The 20,060-nt window shown below is 43.3% G+C and overlaps 1 protein-coding gene across 9 annotated transcripts in view; it reads right to left on the bottom strand.

Moving 5' to 3' along the window:
* The window catches only part of PPFIBP1 (PPFIA binding protein 1), a 736,231-nt gene that overhangs the window by 540,546 nt on the left and 175,625 nt on the right, over nt 1-20,060 (bottom strand). For all 9 annotated transcript variants that reach the window (XM_069228637.1, XM_069228638.1, XM_069228632.1 and 6 more), the window contains exons 4-6: nt 14,230-14,316; nt 14,036-14,149; nt 13,103-13,234 (exon numbers count right to left, since the gene is read on the bottom strand). In XM_069228637.1, coding sequence (XP_069084738.1) covers nt 13,103-13,234; nt 14,036-14,149; nt 14,230-14,316 — 333 coding nt within the window. The remainder of the gene's footprint in view (nt 1-13,102; nt 13,235-14,035; nt 14,150-14,229; nt 14,317-20,060) is intronic.

Below are 20,060 nucleotides of genomic sequence, written 5' to 3'. Positions count from 1 at the left end.
AGCTGAGACAGAGCTCCGCTCTGTAGAGAAGCTGACACTGGAGCACCCTGAATTGCAAGGGTAGCTCCGGAAGGCCAGAGAGAGGTTTGCTGAGCACACAGAAAAGCTCAGCTGCTTTGATTACAAACATTACATGGCAAGGGCACACGCGGAAAGGGATAAAGCGCGCAGCTAATGGCATGGTTGGCCGACCCTGCTAAGCGGGGTTCCCCCATCACAGAGATTAGCACACCCTCAGGGACTAGGCTCTACAGACAGACTGAAATCAATTATCACTTCCTCGAATATTACACTACCCCTTTATACTAGCACACCACATGGGGAGGGAGAGGAAGTACGGGCATTCCTGGGTGCACTGCCACAACAGCACATTAGCGAAACAGAGAGGGATGCACTGGGGGGTGATAGTGAGGGGTCAGAAATTGAAGATGCCATTAAAGGACTTGCCAGGGGGAAAACACCTGGAACAGATGGCCTGCCCATTCAGTTTTATGCAACAGACGTGTAAGGTCTGACCCCTACACTAGCACATCTGTACAATGACGCACACACAATGCAACATATCCCACACTCCACAGATGAAGCCCTGATAATCCCTCTGCTAAAACCAGGCAAGCCGTCAGATGACAGCAGATCTTATAGACCCCTCTCCATGTTGAATTCAGATTACAAGATCCTTAGCCGGATACTGGCAACAAGATTACTCCCCCACATGACCCGCCTGGTACACCCCGATCAGGCGGGCTTTATTCCTACTAGAAATGCTGCCCAGAACATATGACGTGTTATCCATATTGCGGACACCATTGCCCCACTCATGGACGCGGCAGCAGTATTGTCAGTAGATATCGAAAAATCATTGGACAGCCTAGAATGGAATTATTTATACACGGTGCCGGCCCGTATGGGCCTGGGCGAGGGTTATATCAACTGGACAAAGCTGTTACAGACGAATCCCAAGGCAAGAGTTAGAACTGGCACCATCATATCGGAGCAGTACCCAGTGGAGAGGGGCACCAGGCAAGGTTGCCCTCTACTGCCATTGTTTGCTCTGGCGATGGAGCTGTTGGTTGCCCAGGCCCGAACGGCCACCTGGTATCAGGGGTTGATGCAGGGCGCCCGACGTCACACAATAGCGCTATATGCAGACGACCTGCTCCTATTCTTACAGAACACTGGCCTGGAGCTGGAGGGAGCTCAGAATCTGCTGGCGCTATTTGGCCGACTGACAGGCTTGAGGGTCAGCTGGCAGAAGTCATCCTTATTCCCCCTGTCAGGGAGCTGTGATCCGCCTGAGGAGATGGGGAACGTAAGGTGGGAGCCCCATTGCATGCCCTACCTGGGAGTTAAAATTTATCACTCCAGATCTGACATCCTAGAGGGTTATATAGGGAGTGCCATCAGGGCCCTGCGAGCCAACATGTGTTTCTGGGGTTCGCTCCCACTCTCGGTAGCTGGGCAGATAGCAATTATCAAGATGGTAGCACTGCCAAAGCTATTGTATTATTTCGCAGCCTTGCTGCTTTGGATCCCGATGGCGGTGTTCAGAGAACTAGACTCCATGCTTACGGTGTTTATCTGGGGTAGAGGGAGACGTAGGGTGGCACTAACCAAGTTAAAATGACCTCGGCAGAGGGAGGGCTGGCGGTCCTGGACTTCAAGGCATACTACTTGGCGGCCCAGCTGCAATGGCTCACCCGATGGGTGGCGGAGCGAGGTGCCGGAGAGGAAAACGCGGACATTGCGGCCCCCACGGATCGGTACTGGCGAGAATGTTTTATGGCAGGGCGGCCTTTTGTTCCGAGCTTGCGTCTGAGTCTGGCATCCTCTGCCAGTGCTGGAGGTGCTGTCTCCGAAGAGCAGGCTTAGCCACGCCATATGCACCCGAGATCCCAATGGCTTGGCTTCTGTGGCTGCCCCGGGATGGAGATCGGAGGGAACTGTTATCCTGGGAGGAGGAGGCAGAAGCCTTACAGGGGGGGGACTTCTACTGGGAAGGTAACCTCCTGCCTTTTGAGGACTTCCAACAAGACCATGACCTCCCGCGGGGCGATTTCCTGGTGCACCGGGCGGTCATGGGTACCATTCAAGAGCACTGGAAGAAGGGCGGCAAGGAACACGTTCCTCAACATCTCAGCTCCTATCTATTAACGTCAGACGGGTAATGGAAAGCTGTCATAGGCTTATACAGAGCAATTTGTGTATACAGAGGCCCCTCGAAGACCTGTGACATAAATGAGAGGTGGACTTGGGGACCCCGATATTAGAAGGAGATTGGGTCCAAATATTGGAAAGGGTGCAGAGAATATCCAGAAATGCTAGGTTCCAGCTCATACAATTCTATGTCTTCCACAGAGCCTATCTTACCCCGCAGAGACTGCGAGATCATCTCCGGGTACTAGAAGTGAAATTGCCTCGATGCGGGGTTGAGGCAGCAGACTTCATGCATATGATGTGGTCCTGCCCCCCCAACTGCTGAACTACTGGACAGTGGTGAAGGACATTGCGGACATCAGAGCGCAATGTAGCATGTACACCTGCCCATTGTTTGCTACATTGGTTTCCTCATACCCCCAAGAATAGAGCAACTAGCAGGTTTCAGGACCTCGCATTTATACTAGCTAAAAGAGAGCTGACGAAGAATAGGAAAAGCTCAACTGGTCCCTACCCTCCAAGTTGGAGGGAGCTGAGAAAATGGGCGGAGTGCAAGAGATTAGTCCTCCACATGTAACTCGGGAAGGGAGGAGGCTCTCCTGAGCTGAAGGAGGCCTGGGAACAGCTTTTGGTCACATTGCATGCTGAGGCTTCGCACTCCCGCGTGGAAGAAATAGAGCCAGATGCCTCGCCCACCATAGGTCGCTGCAGATAGGAAATAGGGACTCAGATTTGAGGTACACTGGGTTGCTCCTTTATTAAGGTACCACCATTCATAGAGTGTTTTTGTTATGCGATGCCTATCATAGTTAAGATTCTTGATTTACAACACATGTATACTGTCATTCCTTTGCTTAATGTACCTACGTGCTCTCAATGTGAAATCAATAAACTTTGTTTAAAAATAAAAAAAACAAGTTCATGCTTATATAAGTGGTAGTCTGTAGTTTTCCACCCTTGTTGGGCAGCTAGTGCTGAATATTTATACATATATTTATTTATGGATTTAGTCCTTCATCAATAGATAGCAGCAGTGTTTTTGGGGGGGGGGGTGGCTCGAAATGCTGCCAAAGTATTATCAGGTCTCAGTATCACTCACTGGCACATAGGTGCATTAACCAGAGCTTGTCAGCTCATTGGCTCAAGGGAGCTTTTTTAACCAGGAGGAGGGCTGGAGCACACTGCTTCACATCCCGGCATTCAGTTTGTCTCAATGCATTATGGTAAATGTGGTACAGTTTACACTTACTTCAATGGTGGTCTGTAGTTTTTCACTCTTGTTGGTGCAGCTAGTGCTGTGTATCTCTAGACAGATATACTTAGACAGCATTTCCAGAAACCCCAGAAAGAAAAAAAGACTGCCACTCTCTACCGATGAATGACTAAATCCAGAAACATGTCTACAGATACACAATACTAGCTTTCCCAACAAGGGCGAAAAACTACGGACTACCACTCAAGTAATCGTGCACCTGTTCCACATTTACCATAATGCAATGGGGCAAACTGAATGAAGTGAATGCTGGGATGTGAGGCAATGTGCTCCCACCCTCCTCCTTTTTTTCCCACGTTCATGCTCTGGAAAGAACGGGGTGGTCATACACCAATAGGATTTGGATACTTGCCTCTGTTATCCAATGAAATACAGAGGTCATCCAGCAATGAAGAAAGTACAGGCTCTTTGCTATGACCCAATTTAAAGTCCACCTATCAAGCTTTTACTTCTCTCAAAAGTGCAATTTGTAAATTCTGCTACTATCTTTTACACTAAAGAGGCTCACGGTCTAATCATTCCATATGCAATCAGTCATTTTATATGCAATCATGAGCCTAATGAGAGGATCTATGATCTATGGGAGCCTTCGTTTTGTCTCCAGAGCTGCAGCTAGGTGGTGCGCCAGGGTGGGTTTCTGGTCAGACTAATGAACTAGTTTATGGCCAGGTTGCTGCATTGTCCCTAGTCTGGAGACATCGTATTTCTGGTCAGTGGAGACGCATAAGGAAGCCTGCACGAAGTCCTGATTAATTTGGAAAATGATGTATCATCAGCAAGAGGCAGATTAGTGCTTCCTTAGGGAAACAGAATGTCAGTGGTCAGAAATCCTCTGCCCCTTTTAGGTTTGGCGTAAGCCAAGACATTTAAAAAATAAAATACAAATAAAAAACATAATAAACACCTATAGTTTGCTTTGAGTCAGCCTCTTATCCATTGGCTTCTTTTGATCAGGACTCTTCAGCCTTAGCTTCAAGAATTGAGAATCACATCTTAGGTCAACCAACAGGAGTATTTTAATCTCTGTTTTTTCTATTGGATATTTTAAGCGAACCTTTCCACCTTCACAAAGATGCATGAAGGGATGTTTACACCTGGAAAGTACCGTCTATCATTACAAAATATTTTTTGTCTATTATGCCACTCATATATCAGCACTACGCTAGCCAAGAAAGCTGTAACTAAATAGTTTTTAGTGTCCAGGTGGGACTATGACATATTGGCCCACGCCTTGGCCATGTATTATGCTATACTGGCAAAATCTCTGTGACCATGTCCCATAACGTATGGGAGTACCTATCCAGCACACGGATGGTATTGAGTGACCAAAGGGCAAGATTAGCTGATGAGATCATCATCTTTCTGAATGCCTCAATTCTTTTTAACTGTCCAGGGGTGCAGCAGGGAAAAACACTGGGATCAAGCCTACTGGTAGATTCCTGAACTACCGGGTTCTTAGGAACAGGATGCTGCATAAGAAAGGAAGACACCTGGAGAGGGTCTGTGCCATTGTGCTTCCTGTCTGTTCACAGGCAGGCAGGAACAGGGTTTAGCCCAGTTACCCATAAGGGTACCAGTCAGGGCTTTGTTGAATGGCAGCGAGGACTCAGCCACGGGCTGCCCAAGTTGTGAGAACATGGATTTTCATTTCATCAGGCAGTAATTTTAAGTCCACGACTTCAGCTACTTGTCTTATGACTACAGCGAATGAGGCTCTGTCTTCCATTGAAGGAGTAAAAGGAGAACTCATCCCCATGTCAGAAGAAATGTCAAATCCACTCGGGCTCTTGTAAATCCAAATTAAGTTTTACATCTTATTGTGGGGGGGGGGGGAAATCATACCCATTATCATCATTGTCAACAAAAGCTGGTTAAATATGGGCTGTTGGAGAGCCGGGGTGGATCGTAGGCAAAGGCACTGTTTTATCAGAGTCCAAACGAGCTGGTGCTGGACATGTCTGAACAATTCCAGGTCACAACTTTGGCTGAGGTTTTGACCAATTTTTTCATAGTCAGACAAAACAGTAGGATTGGAGTCCTCCAGCATCAGCAGTGTCTGGGCCGGTGGTGACAAGGTAGGAACCAGCATCAATCGTGCTGCTGAACAAGGTGTAAGCTTTGGAGTCAGATCAGAACACAAAGCGTCTGGGAGGCATAGACTACGCCAAAGGTGGCCTCCCCTGCTGTCCCATGACTGGAGGCCTCCACAGATCAGTGTGGGCCGATGGCAAGCAGAGGAGCCAGCAGTGCGCCAAATATTAGTTATATTGCCCCCTGAAACACCTCACTCGGTTGTGGCGTCGCCGATGGCCCAGAAATTCAGTGTGCATCAGGATCAACTGCGTAATCGGTTCCTCAGTGGGGGACTAAGACCAAGACAGACAGAGAGAAGAGCACCTTGACGCTCTCGCACTTCTCAGAAGGTGAGCGGTAAGGCCCATTTGGACTTCTTGCATTTCTCTATGGACTCTGACTTACTTGAAGACTTGGACGGAGGCGACGACCTGTTGCAGGAGCAGACCGAGATCGGAAATGGGTCTGTGTTCTTTATTTTGAGAAGGAGTTGGTTTTACACTACTTCAAGCACTTCTCTGAGACCTACAGCTTGGCCTAACGACCCTGGATCTCCATGGTGTCCATCAGGGCATACTCCTCACACAACAGAATTATGGCCCGAACCCAAACACCAGAGACACCTTGCAGGGGTATGTCAGACATCTGCTTGCGACAGTACATAAAAGGTTAAAATCTGTAGTTTTAGAAGGCGACAGAATACCTTGCAGACTGGAGTAGAATTTGAGGGGGGGGGGGGGAAGGGACTTGTCAACTGTTTGAGAAGTTAGGAGCGAGCTCTGGATCCATGTACGAAGGTGCAGAGAGGACCAGATGTCAGCGCACTTTGGTGGCACCTATTTCTAAATCCAGTTGTCACTTCTGGGGCCAAGTCGGGTTGACAGAGCTGCACAACACACCCACCTGGGCACAGGGGCTATGCTTAAAAATCTTCCTGATCCAGTCAGGAACCTGAAGGTATTCTAATAATGAAGAATCTGTGGTTAGAAGTATCTATCAGAAATAAGCATACATGCCAACATCTGTGAAAGCCAAAAAGAAAGATTTTGTGGAAGACAGAGACAATTGTGTTTGTCTACTGATCTTCAGTTCACTGCAAGACATTTTAACAAGCATCCATTAAAAAATAAAGGGGGGGGGCAATATTTTCATAAAAAAGCAGCCCCCGAGCTAGGGAAGAGTTGACATTCCTGAGGGAGACCCAGACTTCGAGATTCATCTGGCACTCAAATAAATGAACTGGAAAAGTAAACTGTACAAAGTGACTTTGGGATAAGGTCACACAACAAACCAAAGAGATTTCTTGGTTTGTTACGAACTGTCAGAAATTAAATAATTATTGATTTCATGTATCACATAAATGGATATGTCACTCATTTATGTGAAATCATCAGTGTCAGGGTTTACTTCAACTGAGGACTTACAGTGAATTACACTTATGTCCCTTCAATGTCCTCAAACAGTTGATGTGGGGCCAAGATCGATTTACAAATGGTTGGTCCCTGTCTGCAGTAGATGATTCCGATTGTGGAAACATGACCCCAAAAAAAATAACACACACATGTGCGTGCATACATATACACACACACACAAAAGGGACCGGAAGGTGGTCTACAGAAATTACCAGTGGCTGAGATTAATACAAGCATGCCACTCAGCACTTTGTTTTTCTCACTGAAACAACTGTTCGGCACTTGTAGTCCTAATGTTGCATCTGCGAGCCAGAGAAGCTAGAGGAGACTTCCGAAACCTATCCATGAGGTTGAAACCTCCCACCCTGGGGCTTACAGAAGCCCACAAAAGCACAGAGCGTTTATACTCAAGCCGCATTGTAAGAAAGGTTGGAAACAGGAGATTAAAATTTAATTGCAAAAGCACAGCATGCCAGTCTTGTTAAACCACGGAGATGCAACATTCCAGATAAACCCAATTCCAAAGCATGAAAGTGAAGCATTGTGCGGATTAATGGCTGGCAGGCATGCTGATTCACTGGCAGTAAGTCACCTCTTGATCCCCATACTGTAATCGCTTTTCTTGGAATAACGCAAGTTCCACTTCCACCTTCTCCATCTGCTGTCTGAGTTCAGCTATTAAGGTGTGGAGAGACTGTAGCATGCGAAGAGTTGAAGGACAGGGGAAAATAGGAGAAGATTGGAAAATCAGAGGAAATGAAAAGCATCAGGCTGACAGTTACAAGAAAGCCACAATCCCCAAACGCTTGAAGAATATTTCGTTATATTTTGTATGAAGAGCTCCGCCAGGATTTCCATTTCTGCTATGGGTAAGCGGTTATGGAAATGCATCCTCTTAAATATATAAGTACATACATTCCCCCTATGTTTTTAAAAATAAGTTTCCTTCTGAGAGTAATATTTTCGTCTGATCACCACACGAGTTACTTTAGGAAGGGGAGAATGAACAGTGGAAGGTAGGGCTTCTGGGGTCATGTGGGGTGATGTTTGTGGTGGAGATACACGCCCTCCAAAGCCTCTTTGTGAGCGCACTGCCTTCACATGAACACCTGAAAACTGGAACATTATATCCATTTATCCCAAGCAACAGAAAGGAGTATCTCAGGTAAGTTTTACGCTGTGCGACAAGAAGGAGCATCTCCGGTATGTTTCCGGTTTTAGTTGGGTGTTCACGTCCGAAGTGTGTGACGACTCCAGTAATTTACCTCTGAGTGTTCTATTGGTTTTTGAGTTGTAACACATGAACATATTTAAATCGACTCAAGAAACAGCTTTCTATACAGCAGCAAGCATAAAGCACACACATTTTTAAAGTTACAAAAAATACATTTAGATCAATTCTGAGACATTGATGGGGAGAGAGAGTACTTGAAAATAATTCAAGAGGATAAACCGTGCACTGTAGCAGGAACAAGACAGCACTTTAAAAGAGCGTGGCAATTATGGATATATTTTGATAGAACCAGTGCCAGCTTCCCTGCTCTACGAAAGAACAGGAAACTGGTGGACATATATGTTTCTGCCTTTGACAGGGCAGTGTGTGTAGGAGAGGGTTTGTTGATGTAATGATTAATAACGCCGTCTAATGAGTTTGAAGGTGTGGCTCGCTAAAAAAAACAGACAGAGAACATGGCATGTGGAAAACCAAAGTAAAGGACGCAGAAAGGCACTGAAACAATTTAAGCAAGTAGAAGGACCGTTTGGTAGGACACCTGCAGGAGCAAGCCCACTTTAGAAGCAAACAGGAGTTCTGTGATCTGCATCACCTATGTCTTTAAGTAGCCACAACAGACTCACTTTGGTATCTTCCATGTGAGCCCTAAAGGTGGCAAGTGTGACAGGAGTGTGCTATTAACCCAGAGACTAACATACAGAGACCTTTTAGAAACAGCCCTTCTACCATGGGATGCTGTATACTGCTTCCTACTGTCTGACTCATCTTTACATTTGAAATGAATACTGCAGACGAAATATGGAAATCATATGTCCCTAGCACCTGTGGGATGTACAAATAAAGAACAGAAAGTTACAGAGAAGGGAACTGGTTTTTCTTAGGAGATGACTAGTGGAATGTTTGATATTGGTTGAAGGAAATGAATGGCGATGGCACTCCGAGGGCATCAGTCAAGTGCTAATATGGAAAGCTGGAGAGCGGCTGCAGAGGAGTTTTAGGGACGGCTTCTTGTTCCTGGGGGAATGGGCAGGAGTGGGAACTTGTGAAAAGTTGCTCAAAGCTCCTCTGGCGCTGGATGGAATTCAGTCAGGCCAATACAGAACTAAGAACAAAAGATACTGCCCAGAAAAGCAGAATGAGGTGGAGACATTTCAGGGTCACATACTCTGTAATTGAAGATTTGTATAAAAGCAATAGTGATGGCTAAAGCAAGAGGTGTGAGCAGCAAAAATATCTAATCTTTTTTGGAATAGTGTTCTTAGTGAGCAAAAGCTTGGTTCGACCGGTCTAGGGAAGGATTTGCTTCAGCCCAGAGCCAGTGGCTAAGTTTAAAAGGTTAAAAAATTGTGCATAATGTTGATTGCTCTCCACATTACACGCCTTCAACTCGGGGTCACTGCTGGACTGCTCACTTTGTCTGTAGGACACCTTACCACTTGTACCTTAGAGCCTAACCACATTTCCATTTATAATGAGACTACCTGATTGTGCCCAGTTCCCATAACCATGATCACTCTGAAAAGAGCCGATGCAAACAAAGCCTGCACTCACTGGTTCCTTAGAGCAGTGGTTTCCAAGGTGTGGGGGAGCATCCCCAAGGGGGCAGCCTCACTCTAAAAGATGCACCAGCCAGGCAAGAAAACTCATAGGCTTAATGTTTTCTGTCCAGGGAACATATTCTAAGCATACCCAACTACTAGTAAAAATAGAAAGTCCAAAATAAGCTTAACCAACACAGTGATGAGGATTCATATGCCACCCTCATTTTGTGGGTTACGTTTTTTGTTCTTTTCTCCTATGTTGGGCTTATTCTAAGAGTTGAATTATTTGCTCTTATAGCAGACTGTCATGGATGAAGTTAAGGAAAAGTAGGTGGCTAGAGTAGTAAAAAGTTGAAATATGCAATGTTGCTGTTCTATAAAATAAAGGGAGTACCACAGATCAAGACATCACTACAGAAATTGGTGTTCCTCTTTAGGCCTCTTAATGTATGGTAACCCTGGAGAAGTGTCAGTTGCTTGGAGGCACCAGTTGGACTGCAGCGATGAATGAGGGGGGTGTGGTTGGAAAAGGGAACGAGTGAGAGGAGCAGTGGCAGTGGCAGCAGGAAGTAAGGCCAGCAGAAGATAGGGTTAGCGAAGGATAACATGACCAGTGATATGGGACAGTGAGGAGCAGCGATATGGGAGGAAGTAGTGACAAGAGATGTGGATGAGATTAAAATGCTATGCTCTTAAGTGCGCGCACACGCACGCACACACACACACACAGAAATAGGCTAGATAAAGGTAGCAGCACATTAAGCTTCGAAACCACAGACAGAAGCTGTGGCTTGTCTTACACAGTTTTAGGGTGATATTCACTAAAGACAAGAGGTGTACTGCAATTGCAGCAACAGAGCAAGCTTCATTCATTTAGAACAGGTACATTACAGACAGTACCAAGTCAGCTTTTCTCACATGCAGAACGGATGACAGCACAGTCAAAGGAACAAGCTTTCCTCAAAAACACCACAAGTACAGTACATGAAATATCCACATGGAAATCCATCACACACAGACCAGGCATAGCTGTGACAAGTGCAACACACACACACCTGCCCCTCTCACCAGAAAACAAGAGTTAAAGCTTTGGCAACATATGGTCAAGTACCTGGATTGCAATATACACAGGCTATTCTGTTTTAGGTTTAAACCTATGATAAAGCGATAAAATCCCACCAAAAGGCAAACAGTCCTCATCAGTGTAAACATATGTACACTGACAACAAATTAAAATGCTATCTAAAGAAATGAAAGTAAGATAGAACTAATCATTGTTAAGTCTTTATGAAAGGGCCAACACAATGTAACATTGTTATAAAACATATGCTCATGAAAGACTGGTCTAAGATCATTCTGCTTACGTTTTGTTTTTTTAGGGATGTCACCAAAATATTACCTTATCTTCTCTTTCTTTCGTTTCCTACTGTTTTGTGCGTATGGATTAAAGCTGCAGAGTTTAGAAGCATTGTTAAGGTCTGTTCTAATTATTTTGTACACTGTAGAGAATCTGTGAATATTGAAAAGATTTTCAGTTTTTTGGACGTTTTAATTATTGCACTGATTGGTGAAATGGTTCTTTCCTAAGAATATTAGCCAATATGTACTATCACATTTACCCACAAACACAGAAGGGGTAAAATCCTTTGATAGCCCCATTTTCTAACAAGCCAGGCTTGATAGCAGGGCATCTGTCAAACAAACCAGGCTTTAAACATTCCATGCAAGGTGTAGTGACAGGTACCTGTGACAAGAGAGTTGTCACCATGCACATGGGATAGTTATGAAAACTTGACACAAGACCTTCCACATAACAAAACTTATATCTGGAAGGTGTTACATTGTTATATGTGATATATTCAGCTAATCTTGGGTTCTCCCCAAACCACACTTTACCCCTGAAGTTTATGAGCCCATGGTTACAAGGTTAACAGCTGCATTTCAAGTCCTACAATGCAATGTGATGTCTGTTAAAAGGTCACAACTAAAAAAGTGAGACATCTGCAACGAGGACATTTGAAAGCTATGAATGTTCACACAACAGCAGTACCACTGTAATGTAGTCAGGCAAAGAGTGCATAAAAGCAGTTTTGAGCATGCTTAGCGCATCAATTTTTATGTGCGTTAGAATGCAGAGCTACAAATTAATCTGGTGAAATTTAAAACTGTAAACATTTCACAAGGTACTGTGCTGTTGGCAGAGTTGGCCATCACCTACAATATCATATTATTCAGTAAGGAGTAGATGAATGACCGCCAACTGTGTCCAGGGATTTATTAAAATATTTGAATACAGCATTCTTAGTTTGTGATTCATTTATAGTCCTGTAAACCAGAGAGTCCTGACCGAGTGTGCGTGTCAGCGGGTAATGAGATGTGAGAGAGGGTAAAGAGATGAGTCTGAGTGGGAGTGAAATATACAAATTTCTATGCTTAACACAGTCTAATTTTAAGTCCACTGCACAGACTACAAATGGGAAGAAATCAAATACCCTGCATTACTTCTCCTTTAAAATAAATAAGTGCTTTATAACATTCACGCAAAAAAGCAACATTTTTGTAAACACTGGGAAAACAGTGTTTGTCTATTTTGAGGGTTAGGTAAAACCGGTTTCAAAAGGTTTGGAAATCCCTACTGAAATCCGCAAAAAACGAACACTGAAAAAGTACAGCTCATATATACTCCTTGTCCCACACACCTTTTTACCACTCTTTCCTGTCAACCAGATGTCCCAGCCATTACACATTAACTTGACCATATTTAAGACTTGGACATCACAATAACAAAACAGTACTGGGCGTGTATATACGCTGTATAATCTTACTCTCCTCGAATGACAGATAGGGACATGACGGGTCAGACAAGACCTTGCCAGACGTTTAGAATGGGACTGAGCACTCCTAGACAATGTTACATTGTGATACTGTGGTGGTGAAGTGACTTGCAAAAGCTGGTGAAAAACACTCCCCATTAATAGTCTGAGATATAGAGCATAAAAAGGTTGATTCTATGAGGCACCTTGATTTTGTCATGGACCTTACTGCTCAAAAAGCACTTGAACTAAGAAATAAAGCAGACTGGTACAAAGTGCCAAAAATTTCAATAACAAAAATCACATTTCTGCCTGCTCGTAATTGACAACAGAAACTGTTAGGAGTGGCAGGCTACAACAAGACAAAGACAATGAAGTGCCTCACATCAGTGACTTGTAAGCTTTTACTTCTGCACAAGTTTTTATTTGTGTGAGCTCTTAGCGTGAGTCATCATCAGAAGAAGGTTCAATAAACATAGGTTTCGGTAATAATGTTTTTCATATTATTAACCAATAATGTTTGATGCCATACTCATAATCCCGTTTTTGGAATGAACATATGGGGTACAGTAAAGAAACATAAAAGCAACAAAATAACTCACCTCCGTATCCCTAAATCGATCCTCGTAGTCTATTCTGTCCTTTTCCACAGCCGTCAATTTTAGCTTCAAGTTGGAAATTTCAGCCATTAGATCCAATTTCTGTGTTTCGAGGGATGTTCTACTTAAAAGTTCCTGGTACAGGAAAGAGATGCTTTAGTCATTCTGAAGAAATCTGCCACAGATGTTTGCTAGCACATCACAGGTTATAAGATGCTTTGCTGTCTGAGCTCTTTAGCCTCAGAGTGTAAGTGTTAAACAGTTACGTCCTAAGTTTTAGTTCTTCCATTTTTAAGCAACCTTTCAACAAGATCAGGTGGTCCGTTTGAACCTGGCTCTGCCCTCGGGTATTAGGATCAGGACACTTTGCACTGGGGGCCTCTATTTACGGCTTACGAGGGGGAGCCGTGAAGCCACCTATTGCTCCTCGACACTGCGGTCCACCTTGTGCGGTTGCCATCTGATGGCTTCCACTAGGTGAGGAACAACCGTAACAGGCCACTGAAACAACACCGAATCCTCTTAGCTCGGAACAAACAAATTAGAAATAATAATTTGTGCATCAGAAAGAAGGCAAACTTCCGAATGAGCTAAAGAAAGGTGAATATTAAGAGAGGAACTAAGACGTCCAGTAACGCAATCACACCTGCAGTGGATATCAATTGTACAACAAACACTGGTTTGTGTAACTTCCATGTGGGTAAAAGAAGTCTCAACTTCCATGACACCTTTCAAAAAGACTTTCTCAACACACACACTGGTTCTTGCTTTATCAGAGACGGGTCTACACGTTTTTTTGTTTTTTTTTAAAGCAGAAACAAACCGGAAGGTAGACTACGTCCTCCAGGATTGAATATTCTCAGGAGCGCTTCGCACCCAGGGACAGAAAAGTGTGCACTGTCCCTTTAACCATGCCCCTCCCCCCTGCAGCAGTACCTGCTGTAGCATCTCTTCTGTGGCATTCAGCTTCTCCCGGTGCTCCTCGAGGCAGAACTCCAGATCTCGGATCTTCTCGCCTTGCGCCTCCACTTGGTCCGTCAGAACACTAACCTGGAAGAGATGGGGGGATGTTACTTCAGGTGAAGTCTGTCTGTTGCATGAAAGAACCCGAGGCTTCCAGGAACACCCACCTGCAGCACAAGAGATTCCTTGTCGTTCTCCAAACGCAACAGCCTTTCTTGGTACATATCTCCATTCCCAGAAATGTGTCCGTTCGTCTGAAAAACAAGAAAGTGGCAGCTGCGTAAGCGAAAAGCGGAACTTTCATAGGACACGGGTTCTCTCTCCTGGAAAGCAAGAAAAGCGGTATTTTGGGCGTTTGGACAAGCACCATTTTCCACGGTGTGTCAGAGGCTATAAAAAGAAATAAATGATCTCAGCCGTGCAGCGGCACTTTAGAAATTACCAGTTTGCAACACCACTACTTCAGCAAAACCACAAGAGTAGCATCTTACCGAGCGGCCCCGAGTCCTCCTGCACCCGTGAAGCGCTCTGTATTGGGAGGTATGGAGTGCTCAAACCAAAACAGAATGAAAAAAGTATTCACTAAAAGGGCCCATCACGGGGAAGCTTTTCCATCCAGATACAACAAAAAAAAAAAAAGCATTTAGCAAGGGAAACATCTGCACATGGCACTCGGGTTAAATATATACTTTGAACCACTTCAATGTTTTTTTCTGCCGCAGCAATCCACCAAAAATAACGGGTGTGACGTGCAGAAACTCCAAAGGGCTTCATTAAAACATTGTATTGCCATTCTTCTAACATTTAATGCTGATACATTTATGAGGCTACTGTAAATGTATACCTACATCAACTACCACTCAGGTATATGTACTGAATGGGGTCACTTTCATTAAGAAGTTATTGAAAATGCTTTGTAGGTCCATTCAGTAAAAGCATAGTCACTTTTTAAATTGTTCATATCAAGACAAACTGATACAGGTTCAAGGTTGGGTTTGCTCAAGTCATAAGTCTAGAGCAATAATCTGGAATGGCAAATATCACATTATGTAGAAGCATAATTTGATGAATGACCGTTGCAGAACAGAACTGTAACAATCAAGTTGAAGGAGGAAAAACTGAGATGAAAGTAAAGAATAGAGCATACTAGAGCATAAGTGTATTAAAAAAAATCATGGCATGAATCAATACAATAATCAAACACAGGGGATAAGGCACAGTGCTTAGATGGGGAAACGTGCAAAGGAAAGAAAGTATTTCCATGGGCGCAAGAAATGTTTCATAGCACAGGTACATTGTAGAAACTGTCAGACTAGTATCAAAGTTTCAATGGGAGACAAGTTTCAGTCCAAAAAGAGATGTGTCAATGTTTCGATCCCCAAAGCATTACCTTTGCAGAGTTATCCTTTTGGTTCAGCAATCGTTGAAGACAACATATTATGGCAATCCAAAGAGAGAGGAAGACTGATGAACATTAGGCAAAACGGCTCTACTCCCAAGCAGGAATCAATCTGTGCCAGTGGTATGTGCAAAAAAGTATTAGTCGCACTGCCAAACAAAGGCCATGCACAATAATACCAACGTCTACCCACACATCAAGTTGGTATCTGCAAAATGAAATGATTTTTATGCCCCTCTGCCCACACACGTATTGCCTTTCTAAAACAAGCATCTGCAAAGCAACGGGTATCGCATTTGCTCGAGTTAGAGCTATTCGCGTTTTAAACTCCAAACCGGACATTTCTTGCCACATAAACTGAATAGTAAAACAGTTTCACATAAGCAAGCCCGCGGCCACCATGAAGCGTGACGGAGACACACAAAAGGAAACAGAAGTTCGCTTGCAGGAAAACGTATTGCAAAAGTGCAATTAGCCATGTAACAAGGTCGATGTCATGCAAATCGCTCGAATACTGCCCAGCGAGATCGCGCTGCCTGCGAAATAAAGAGAAAAAGTAGTCCAGAAACCATACAGAAAACATTGAGCCTCGTATGTTTTCAGTAGTTGGCCGATGCGCTTCAGGAGGGCTAAACACTGGAAAAGGCATGACATATACATGCCTTCCATTAATGAAATGAAGCTAATTGTAAAAAGCAAGCCCACAAACCTACCAAACTCATGGGCGCGGCTAAAAGCCCATAGAGATTACACCAGGGACAGAGCGCTTTGCGCACGGTCCTAAAAAAAAAAAAAAAGGGATACCACTAGCATGAATTATCTCTGCTGCCAACACAGCAAGTTACTTTTTCAAGCACACACATGCAAGTGACACCATCAAACAAACTTCATTATTATTTCAAAATAAATGGCTTGTCATGCCAACAAAAGATTCAAAAGGGCAGTTGTAACTTGTGTAGTTCAGGGACAGAGGTTACTGAACAGAAATCCTCAGAATTGTTAGATTCATGGGAGGGCACAGATTATATGGAAATTCACTTTTAACTGCATCAAGATCATAAAAGCATCTGTGATGTCAGCAAAGCAAAAATCTCTGATACTAAGGATTCACCGTCTTTAAATTGCTGCTGATCTTGGCAAGCTAAGTATCTGTTGAATATCTGATCTTTGGAGTGTTAATACATTTGCTTTTCTAACTATAATGAGGTTTATGTGTTATTCTTACTCTACTTTTCGATCTATCTGCATACAGTTCAGTCTGCATGAGGCCACACCATTTTATACATGTGTCATTAATGATATCTTCCCATTCTAGATGAGCTACTACTCTAGTAAACAACTTCAATTACAACAATGTAAACATTAACAGATCATTTTCATGAACATAACATGAAGGCTGATTAAGAGACCAATCCCCTTAAAATACATATTTGGATAGGGAAGGTTAAGGCGCAACATACACTGGGATTATATGTTTCCTAGTCACCTCACTGCAAGTTACTGAGACTTGAGCCTCAAGGTAACCATTAGCACTTTCCAGGAGGCCAGGCTATTTGCAAATCCCACCTCAAAAACCACTGGCAAAATCAACAGGTTTAACTTATGCAACATTTATTGGCATTGTCAATTTATTTTTTAGGTATGTTGTACAAGAGCACAACTGTTGTATAGCAATGCTTAAGGTAAAAAATAAAAATAAACAATTGTGTATAGTATAGCCCATCATGGTATAGTATGGTCTGGTTTGGCTTAGCTTGTCATTGTATGATATGGCATGGTATAGCCTGTCATTGTATAATATGGTATGGTTTGGCATGGTCTGTCATGGCATAATATGGTACCATTGCATAGCATGGTATGGCCTGTGATTGCATAGTACAGCACTGTATGATGTAGCCTGACACCGTATAGTATGGCAGGTATGCCACTGCACAATATGGAATGGCCTGTCACTGTATAGCATGGTATTGGCCTGTTATTTTTCAGAATTATATGGTACGGCATATGATCTGATATGACCTGTCGTTGTACAGGATGGTATCGCCAGTCATTGCACAGTATGATATGACCTGTCATTATATAATGTTATGGCCTGTCATTGTATAGTATGGTACGGCGTGTCATTGTATGGTATGGCCTGTCATTGTATTGTATAGTATAGTAATCATACACATTAAGCTACAGTAGAGCAGTAGGAGTGCCACACAAACAAAAAAGTGCTTAACAATAAAATATGTTATTTTCACACTTGAATGGTATTTTCAAATTAGAATGTTCTAGCCAATCCGTAAATGTGCAAACACAAACGAGATTTAAAAAAACAAAACACCATTTTGCATAAAACTTTTTAATCATGCCCAAGGCATCCTATAAATCTCGAAATACCAAAAAAGCACTCAGCTACAAAGAAAATTAATAATTACTTAATAGCGATAGTGCAAAGCCATTAATGTATTTTGAAACCATTCTTAAAGTGACAACCTGTGGTCTGCTGGTTTTGTTGTGCTGATGAAAAGTAAATGGAAATTAACACAGGAAACGAACCAGTGAAAGCAAGAAACAGAGCAAACCAGGAGCAGCACAACCTAAAAATACAGACTTACGAACTGCTGCAAGTAGGAGAAAAAAATTGTCCAAAACAAAGTGGAAGCAGTAAAAGGACACTGCCGAAAAATTAAGCTGTACTGGGTCCATGCTCCAGTAACAGGAGAAAGAGGTGAGCAGAAAGTGAAGCCATCGCATGCTGATCAAACAGGAGCCAGAAATTAAGGCTGACAATTAAGCCAACCAATGGTAAGCAATGGGGTGGGCTCCATGCCCCTTGTGAGTAAAAAAAAAAAAAAAAAAAAAAAAAAAGACTTGTAAACGGATAACGCAAGTGTCGTCCCCGGCAAGACCTTAAATTAAAAAAAATAAAAAAATAAAATTGCTCCTGTAACTTGGGACAAATATACAATTTCCAGCATTGGCACTTGGAGCAGGACAGGGGTATTTATCATCCAGCAGGTGGTGGAGCAGAATACAGGGCACTTCAGACAAGCACAGTCAGTTAGCTACCTTCTGCCTGCTACTCTTTTGTTAGTTCTCGCCATAACAGCTTAAAAAGAGGCTTCTCTCTCTCTCAACAAAAGGACCTCAGAACTCTTTTTCAGAGAAACAAGGAAGACTGCAAGACGGTCTATTTAGGTGCCTGTAAAAAAGTAAATACAAACACTTACAAATCAAACATGAGGTTTTAAATATGTCTAACATGATGTAATCGAACAAGCCCCCATTGGGGGAGAGGAAGCTGCTCATCATAGTTACAGAAACTTGCTCAGCCCTACTTCACCATTCATCAGCAGCCGTCGACTCCAGAGAGCCAGTATACATAAAGTATACATAAAATCCAGGCGGGATGTGGCGACCAGCACACACTCCATAGGGACTTATATTTAAAGATCAAGGACAATGGAAGACAAATTTGGCCAAAAAGTGTCACTATTTTCCATTCATACTCCACTCTCAGTAAAGTGCCACACATGTATAGTTGAGCATGTGGCAGAGGACAGACAAACACAATCTTTAGCTATGGCAAGTGTGATCTGAGCACCAAAAAGAAGCAATTCATTTATAGTGGGAAGTTCGGCACTTGTACAGCTCGTTGCGTTACAGAGATGTCCCCGGTAATCTAGAATAGCAACACCACCTTGTGAGTATTACTAGATCACTCTTCTCTGGAATAACAGACTGGGTGGACATCTGCCATATTTTACACCAACATACAGATTTGCTCATAAGGTAAGACTTTACCTTTATGGCCCTTTCGTATCTACTTCGTCATTTAACTAAACGCTCCGTTTTGTTAAAGCAACTTCTATATCCACCATATTACTATGAGTTTAAGATTATACGAAGCACATGTATGACCTTTTGCACTATAAGTCAAAACATAAAGACAGCAACAGACATGATGTGCCACGTGAAACAACTCACCCTTTGGTATTGATTTTTCTATGAGAGTTGCACCTAGACATAAAGTACTCCAAATACTATTCCTACACAGTACATCCTAAGTATCACTGCTATAAATATTAACCTGCTTGGTATATAGGACTTGTGACACAGTTCTATAGCGCTATTAGTGACAGACTTTACTATTACTCATCTCAAGGTCCTTATTGTCAAGCTTTGGAAGCGGAGTTGGCCAGGCTGCTGCCTGTATTGTTGCCTTGTATGGATATGTATACAGTGCTCTCTGTGTTCTGACTGCATTGTTATACTGTTTCATAGCCTGGTGATTGTATGGAGCACATATATTATTTTATCAGGTTCCTGGGCGCATGGCTAACAGGGTGTTTATTCACTAATCTATGTGGTACTTGTTTGGGGATGTGTACAAGGTACGACGGAAGCACTCGGCGGCTAGGGTGCAGCAGAATGTCAGAGTGGACGCCAATGCCCACGCAGGTCCTCACACTTTAGGGTGGACAGTATAAAATGTAGAACCATTCTTCGACGCACATCAGTGTGTTCCACTCGTGTATACAGAGGTCACGCAGTAGCAACTAAAAGACCCAACTTACTGAAGGCACAGTTAAGCCACCACTTGAGAACTAC

This window comes from Pleurodeles waltl, chromosome 4_1 (genome assembly GCF_031143425.1).
Source record: "Pleurodeles waltl isolate 20211129_DDA chromosome 4_1, aPleWal1.hap1.20221129, whole genome shotgun sequence".
NCBI classification, from domain to species: Eukaryota; Metazoa; Chordata; class Amphibia; order Caudata; family Salamandridae; genus Pleurodeles; species Pleurodeles waltl.
Note: the sequence above shows the minus strand (reverse complement) of the source record. Positions and strands in the feature narration are given on the sequence as shown.